The sequence below is a fragment of the Cucumis sativus genome, chromosome 2, assembly GCF_000004075.3.
Source record: "Cucumis sativus cultivar 9930 chromosome 2, Cucumber_9930_V3, whole genome shotgun sequence".
Lineage (NCBI taxonomy): Eukaryota > Viridiplantae > Streptophyta > Magnoliopsida > Cucurbitales > Cucurbitaceae > Cucumis > Cucumis sativus.
The window spans coordinates 23,358,505-23,366,709 of NC_026656.2; the positions used below are offsets into that span (position 1 = coordinate 23,358,505).

Genomic DNA, 8,205 nt, shown 5'->3' on the forward strand with positions numbered 1-8,205 from the left:
AGACAATATGTTAAGTTTTTCAACCATGAGGTTTAGCTTACAAAACAATACAATATAAAATTACAAGATGGAAAAACAAAAGATGAGTTATGCCACAGAGTTTGATCTCTCATAGTCTTTAACTTTGATTTTTTGCCTATATCTAAGGTGAACAATGGAAGGTATGGATCTCTCTCCCCTTTGTTGTAGGTTTTCAACTAAAACTCAAGGGAAGGGAGATGAATGGATGGAGGAGGGAGGAGCTTGCTTTTCCGACAAAAAAGTTGCACATCGATTGAGGAGTGAGACGCTCTATTTGTATACGAGGACAGATGTTGACAGGTCACCACGCCCATTAAAACGTCTAAAAAGTTGCAATCGGTGTCGTGCATACGTCATTTTGTCCTTCATCTGAATTTCCTGTAAATCGATTTTGTCTGTTATTGCCTTAATTGCATAGCTTGTACTTCTATCTCTGCAAAGGTTGGGCTGGACTTCTCGCATAGACATATTCTTGCCGAGCTTCACTCTTTTTTTCGCCTAAAATCTGCGACAAGAGCACTAAATACTGGTGAATTAGGGATAAGGTTTTTTTTGTATTATGTGATTTGCAAGATAACCAAAGTGCTAACTTTTTCCTCTATTTTCTTCTCTTTCCGTGCTATAAGACCTCATTAATTTACTCAAAATGCTACAATAACTTATAATTCTATAAGCTATCATATCACATAAGATACTATCATTGTATCTTCCAATCGAAAAAGTTACAAGACATTGTCTATTCACTCACGCTATTGAAGTCTGAAAGGTCTATGATGTGGTGTTGTTGAAAAACCCAGAGTTCAAGTCTAGAGAAACAACTCGAAGCCTCTTGTCAATAATTTTTTTTCTGGATGTGTGCCTGTATTTATATAACAATTTCTTTTCCTTTAAAAAAAGAAGAAAATAATTTAAAATGAGTCTCTCCAACAAACACATTCTAATAAACAAAAAAAATCCATCATTCTAAATTTGAAAACATCAATTTTTACCGATTTTTTTTAAACAAACACCAGCTTTTTTCAAATCCCTCTAAATTTAAACATAATAATTAAATATCACTTAAAAAGTTTGAACATAATTCTATCTCAATATACCAAATTGTATCTTACTAAAGTTGCATTTTAAACTGGATAAAAGTCCAAATTTTATATCATCACATTTTAGACGTTGGGTGTGAATTTGATTACAAGTTTTACATTATAATTCGTAATTATCCCACTTGGATTTGAAGAAGCCATTATTAAAACTAAAGCTCGAGAGAATCCATAGCAAGGATTTGATTTTTGAAGGCGAGCGACCATTCTGTGGTGTCGGACTGTCTATCCCCTTGTTTTCTAATCACCGTTTTCTTCCTTTTCTTATCAAACTATGATAATTATTGTACGTTATTGCTTGATCTAAGGCGTGTTATATAGAAATTTATGAACCCACCTTCCTAATCCAACCACAAATTGATTGGTGGAATAGTCAAATTCATGCTTACCCACTTGGAAACAATGCAAATGATCCTCCCACTGTCGCTACGTGATTCTGTAAGTGTTCTTGAGATCCATTTTCTTTGAATCCCCGCTGTTAAATTTTGTTTTAGAAGTGGGGATTGGTTGATGTCGAGTTTGTAATTCTATGTAATGTTCTGTTTCAGTTTAATTCAGTGACTGGAGTGTGGTTCGATGGAGAAGAATTCTGGGGTTCAGCGATTCTTAGCTTTGACAAGCAAATTAGTAAGGGGAGATAACTTTTGTGTTGGTTTGCTGTGAACTTTCAGCTGTTAAGTCTGTTCTGTAACAGTAGTGGTTTGGTGGACATTGTCGGAGAACTGCTCGGAGTTGTAAGCATCGATCAACAATGATTGATGGGATCATCGGCGCAACCATCACCACGTTGTTAAACAGCTTTAGGGCGTCAAATCGGATGCATGCATTAATTGGGAACAGCGTCCTGTTTTGGCTTAAAATCCTCTCCGAGTAAATTTTCTTGTTCATTCTTGAGCTTTGCTTATGGAAGTCAATCTATTCTCATTTTACGTTATTGGTTTTGTGTTTTTTTTTTTTTTACAATGACACGTTCCTCCGAAAGTAATCCCATGGCTTTGTTTTCTTTCACCGCCAATGGGATTCGAATGATTCCCTCTGATAAGACGTGCCAATCCCCCATGGCTTCGTTTTTCTTGCCTTCCTTTGTACTTATTCTTGACTTACATCTTTTTCCTATTCACGGTTTACTATTGATGATTCTGTGTTGCTGAAGTAGCTATGGTTAACTTGAGTTTATTCTTTTCGAGCTCTATACAAGAATTAGTAGTAAATAGTTCTGTAATGAATCTTTTAGGTGGAATGCTTGTTCTGCTGTGGTCTATGTTCTTGAGCTCCTTCTCTTCATTTAAAGTTTTCCTGGTTATCACCAATAGCTTTTTGCTTGTTCAGCAGTCTCCAGCTCTGTGAAATCTTGAATCAGTTAGTGGTCTTCTTGGTTCAAGGGTGGTTTGGAAGACTAAGTTTGTTGTTCACTCATGGAGAGCTTATTTGTTCTTACATTGCTTAGTTCAATATGGGCATTTCTTACTGGTTCTGCATGCTGCCAAAGGCCTGCAGTTGTGAACATTGGTGCAGTTTTCACTTTTGATTCAATTATAGGAAGAGCAGCAAAGGTGGCAATGGAAGCTGCAGTCTCGGATGTGAATGCAGATCCTTCTATTCTCAATGGAACAAAGCTGAATTTGGTCATGGCAGATACACATTGTAATGTTCTCTTGGGTTCTATTGGAGGTACATCATTGTACACATATTTTGTTCATAATCTGTTAGAAATTTTGGCAACATTTCGAAAATGGCTATGGTCGTGTTATCCCAATTTTGTCTTTGATTGTTATTAGGATGGAATTGGATAATTATAATATTCCTGATGCTGTCTGCTATTTCTTCACCATCTTTTCTATGGATATCCTTCAGTGCCCCCATTTTGAATATTTGGCTTTGAATTCTTATACTGGACTTCTCTTTTTACATTGAATTGGCCTGATGTCTAGTTGTTTTATGTCACACTTTCTGACTTCTCCCCCTTGGCAACAGCTTTCCAGGTTCTTGAGAAAGATGTTGTAGCCATAGTTGGGCCTCAATCTTCAGTTGTAGCTCATATGGTTCTACAGATTGCTAATAATCTTCAAGTCCCTCTTATATCATACGCCGCCACTGACCCAACTTTATCTGCTCTCCAATTCCCCTTTTTCCTACGGACAACTCAGAGTGATGCCAATCAAATGACTGCTATGGCAGACTTAATTGACTTTTATGAGTGGAAAGAGGTGATCATGATCTTTGTGGATGATGATTATGGTAGAAATGGAATATCCACTTTAACCGATGAGCTTGACAAGAGGATGTTTAAAATTTCTTACAAAATACCCTTACCTTCTCATTGTAATCTCAGTGAAATCACAGCCATACTCAATAAATCCAAGTTGCTTGGTCCTCGTGTTTATGTTGTTCATGTCAATCCTGATCCTAGATTAAGTATCTTCAAAATAGCCCATCAACTTGATATGATGACAAGTGATTATGTGTGGCTGGCAACAGATTGGCTTTCTACTACCTTGGATTCTATTCTGCTTGTGCAACAAACCTCTCTAAACATCCTTCAAGGCGTGGTTGTACTTCGTCAACATATTCCTGAATCCAGCCAAAAAGTAACATTATGGTCTCGGTTAAGGAAGATGCTGCCAGAAGACTCCAGAAACTCTTCGTTGAATGTCTATGCTCTAAGTGCCTATGATACCATTCAAGTAGTTGCACATGCAATTGATAAGTTTCTGAATGAAGGTAGGAGCATTACCTTCTCATTGAAGAACAAGTTTCATGATTTAAATACATCTAGAATGCCCTGGGGAAAGCTCAAAATATTTGATGATGGTGCTCTTCTTTTGAGCATATTGTTGCAGGCAAACTTTACTGGTTTAAGTGGTCAGATTGAGTTTAACACAGATCGGAACATTGTCACTAGAGGCTATGAGGTGATCAATATTGATCAGACGGGACTGCGTAGAGTTGGTTATTGGTCCAATGTCACAGGCTTTACAATCCAATCCCCAGAAACTCTAAAACGGAAACAAATTAGTTATTCACACCTGAACCAGACTCTTGGCAATGTTACCTGGCCTGGTGGAAAGACAGAAAAACCGCGTGGATGGGTGATTGCAGACAATGAAAGACCATTAATAATTGGAGTGCCACATAGAGTAAGTTTTGTTGAATTTGTTACTGCAATCAATGGAAGCCACAAAAACATTGAAGGATACTGTATCGATCTGTTCAATGAAGCAAGAAAGCTGGTTCCTTATGATGTTCCTTACAGATTAATACCTTTTGGAAATGGCTACTCCAATCCTAGTTATGATGACCTTGTGAAGAACGTGGCAAATGGTGTAAGTAAAACATTATATTATCTACTTTTCTGATGTCTGAGTGTGTGAACAAAATAAATCAAATATGGGAATGTGGTTAGTGTCAACATGATTTAGCAAACCATCTGTAAAGCTCTAGAGGAAGGATTTACAGATGGTGTAAAACAATGATTTTTTTGGTTTCTAAGTGGCAAAACATCTGTTGGTTCCATGTGCTTGTGGACTACATATGTTCTCTACGGTGTATTAGCATTTGAAATTAATTATCATACGTAGCCTTCTAAGACCTGCTACCAAAAATGATGAATCCATTTCTAAGTGTTCAGTGAATTTAATCAATCCTAAAGTATAGAATTAGTTTTGCAAAATAGACTGAAAATACTGTAGGAAGAACAAAGGAAAATTGTTATAATATGCAATTGTAACCCACTTATGGACTCAGGGTATATGAATATGACGCTAAATTTACTCTTATGTTAGCTTGTAGACTGTGGATTAGATTTATTTTTCCTCTGCAAAAATCCATCGCAGAGCTGTTACTTTATCATTTCTTTTGTGTCAGATATTCGATGCAGCTGTTGGAGATATTGCAATTGTGACCAATCGCACACGGATTGTAGACTTTTCACAGCCTTTTGCTTCTACCGGTCTTGTTATTGTGGCTCCAATAAAAAATTCAAAGTCAAATGCTTGGGTGTTCCTTAAGCCATTTACAGTAGAGATGTGGTGCATAACATCAGCATCCTTTTTTATGATTGGGGCAGTCATATGGCTTCTTGAGCACCGAGTAAATGACGATTTCCGTGGTCCACCAAAGAGGCAGCTAATGACAGTAATACTGTAAGTGCACTTAGTGTTGAAGGCGGTTACATATAGATCAATAAGTGGAAAATTTCCAATAACATAGCTTTTCTTTGGTATATCATTTCCTTTAGAATAAGTTAGTCTTTTGCTATAATGGATTCAGAATAGTAACTGAAAATATTTTCATTTTGCAGGTTCAGCTTCTCAACATTGTTTAAAACGAACCGTAAGACATTGTTTTTTTTCCCCTCATTTGATTGTTTAATTTGCTTGCTTGTTGCTGTTGTCTTTTTTTTTGCCCTATTGTAAGTGCTGTCTAAAATGGAAAAAATTGCATGATTGGTGGGCTTGATAAATATGGGGCAAGTTTGACTCGAATTCAAACTCTTAACTAGGACTACAGAAGAGAAAATCAAACTTTGTTTATCATTTAATCCACTTTATTTTCTTTATTAGTATTACTTTTTTATGTTTGAATACAACAGGATTAGGGGTTCAAACCACCTAACTCTAGGTCACTAACATATCCTTATGCTTGTTGAGCTATGCTCACTTTGGCTCTACTTTATTTCCACCGATGTGTACATTATAAACATCATATTTATAAATTCAAAAATGTTGACAAGCTGTGATATTTTCACTTGAATCGTGTATTTATATTGTTGCTTCAATTTACCTACAAAATACTTGGACAGAAGGTTATTAACAGGGTTATCAGAACTCATTTTCTTCATGATACTGTTGCTACAATTTATGTATCATACTTTCTTGTATCATGCACTCAAGCTGTCTTATAGGTTGAAAGTACCATAAATTGGAAGGTGTTGCATTAAGTTCTTTTGATGAAGGTGCATTCTCTAAGAGTCATTTGATCTGTCTAATCTATATTCAAATACATAATAGCTACTGTCCACTTAAAAGGTAAATTCTGCTGTGAAGCTCATTGTTGAACATGTCGTTTCTCTAACGGCAATCCTTTTGCAGTTCAAATAATTTTAAAGACATTTCCATACCATAGTCCATGATTATAACTGATTGTTGATTTTTTACTTTAGTATTCACTATTGGCTTAAATACAAATTGGAATTGTTCTATATATTTGACAAGATTTCTAACTTCACAACTCAAATTACAGAGGAAGCTACTGTAAGTCCACTTGGACGTATGGTAATGGTGGTGTGGCTTTTCTTATTGATGGTCATCACATCTAGCTATACAGCCAGTCTCACTTCAATCCTTACGGTTCAGCAGCTTTCATCTCCCATTAAAGGACTTGACGACTTGATTACTAATGAACAGCCAATTGGCTACCAGGTAGGATCGTTTGCGTATAGCTATCTGACCGAGAGTCTATACGTTCCACGATCGAGGCTTGTATCTCTAGGCTCTCCAGATGAGTATGAAGCAGCACTGCTGAAGGGACCGTTCAGAAAAGGAGGTGTGGCGGCTATTGTAGATGAACTTCCATATGTGGAATTATTCTTATCGGGAAGGAATGATTTCGGAATGATTGGACAGCCATTCACGAAGAGCGGATGGGGATTTGTGAGTAAACTTCTTTTAACTCAATGAAAATATCTGCAACATGTATGGTAGCATCTTTCATAAATACTCATAAAACATAAAAAAAAATGTCATTTATTTAGTTCGATATTAACAAAAACATTAGAAATAAAAACTACTTAACTATTAATCTGAATAAATCTTATAAGTTTCGATAAATATTTGTCGATGTTGATAGTTTTATATCTATGAAATGAAAATCTTGATATTGAGATCGATAATTTATTTTTTGTCAGAGTAGGAGAGAATTGGCAACTGTGCATACTTTTGTAGGTGCATTATTTTGGAGTCTGTTTAGATGGAAACTCGGGATAAACCACAAATATTATAACTTCTTATTTGTCATTAGGTCACTTAAAAGACTGTTAATTCTATTCTATTGGATTTAAACAAGTGTCTGTTTATGGTATCTTAAGTTACCTTTTTCATGAACTTATTCCACTCTATTCATCCATGCTTTCAAGCAGGCTTTTCAGAGAGGATCTCCACTTGCAGTAGACATGTCAACTGCAATTCTAAAGCTTTCTGAGAATGGAAAGCTTCAGAAGATCCATGAGAAGTGGTTTTGTAGAATGGGTTGTCCTGCAGAGAGGAGAAGGAAATCTAAGCCTATACAACTTCAGTTGGTCAGCTTCTGGGGTCTTTATCTGTTGTGCGGCGCCTTTTCACTCATTGCTCTTTTTATATTTTTGCTGCGTATAGTTCGACAATTTGCTCGCTACATACGACAACAGAAGGAATCATCTCAAGCAGATTTGATGTCATCAAATTCAAACTCAAGCTGGACTCAGGTTATATATAAGTTTATCGACTTTGTTGATGAGAAGGAAGAAGCTATCAAGAGACTTTTTCGAAAGCATGATACTCTGAATCAGGCTAACCGATAGCTCATCGATATGTGTTGAAAATACTTGCAGTCAAAATCTCTAAGTTTCAGAAATAGTGTGCTCTTTTGCTGCAAAGTAACCTAAACTTTAGTGTTGATGTAAATAAGACTCCAACATTATGATCCTAATTACTCCTATATTTGGGTGGTCAAGTTCTGTGTGAGTGTGAGTATGAGTTTGATAGAATTATTTGTGTGAGAGAGTTATGAACACAAAGTAATTTCCAGCAAATTAGTCAGATGTTCATCAAGTTTTAATCCAATTAAAACTTGTTTATATGCTATTTCACATGCAAAATTCTTTGCTTAAATAATTAGTATTATAATCTTAAATGGATTAGTGGGAATTGTGGAGAATTAGATGATGAACACTTGATCAAGCAAATAGTTTATTCATGTTTGCACAGAGAAATCCACTCCCTCAAAGTCAGCAATTTTGACTTTTTAAAATGATTTTCTAATTTTGAAAAAACATCGTTTAGGGTTTAGGGTTTAATTGATTTAAAATTAGTTTAATCAAATAATAATTAATTAA

At 35.8% G+C, this 8,205-nt stretch overlaps 1 protein-coding gene across 3 annotated transcripts; it reads left to right on the forward strand.

The window, feature by feature from the left end:
- Window positions 1-1,263: 1,263 nt before the first annotated feature.
- LOC101215715 (glutamate receptor 3.7) lies at window positions 1,264-7,968 on the forward strand. Of its 3 annotated transcripts, XM_031881043.1 has the most exons (9): window positions 1,264-1,553; window positions 1,664-1,742; window positions 1,810-1,985; window positions 2,350-2,786; window positions 3,090-4,438; window positions 4,980-5,257; window positions 5,416-5,447; window positions 6,357-6,766; window positions 7,252-7,968. In XM_031881043.1, the coding sequence occupies exons 4-9, from the start codon at window positions 2,531-2,533 to the stop codon at window positions 7,669-7,671; spliced, it is 2,745 nt and encodes a 914-aa protein (XP_031736903.1). In that variant the 5' UTR covers window positions 1,264-1,553; window positions 1,664-1,742; window positions 1,810-1,985; window positions 2,350-2,530; the 3' UTR covers window positions 7,672-7,968. The 3 variants fall into 3 exon arrangements, with proteins under 3 accessions (XP_031736903.1, XP_011650006.1, XP_004151886.2); XM_011651704.2 differs by having other exon boundaries at window positions 1,664-1,985; window positions 2,445-2,786; XM_004151838.3 differs by having other exon boundaries at window positions 1,664-1,985; window positions 2,448-2,786.
- The last annotated feature ends 237 nt before the right edge of the window (window positions 7,969-8,205 follow it).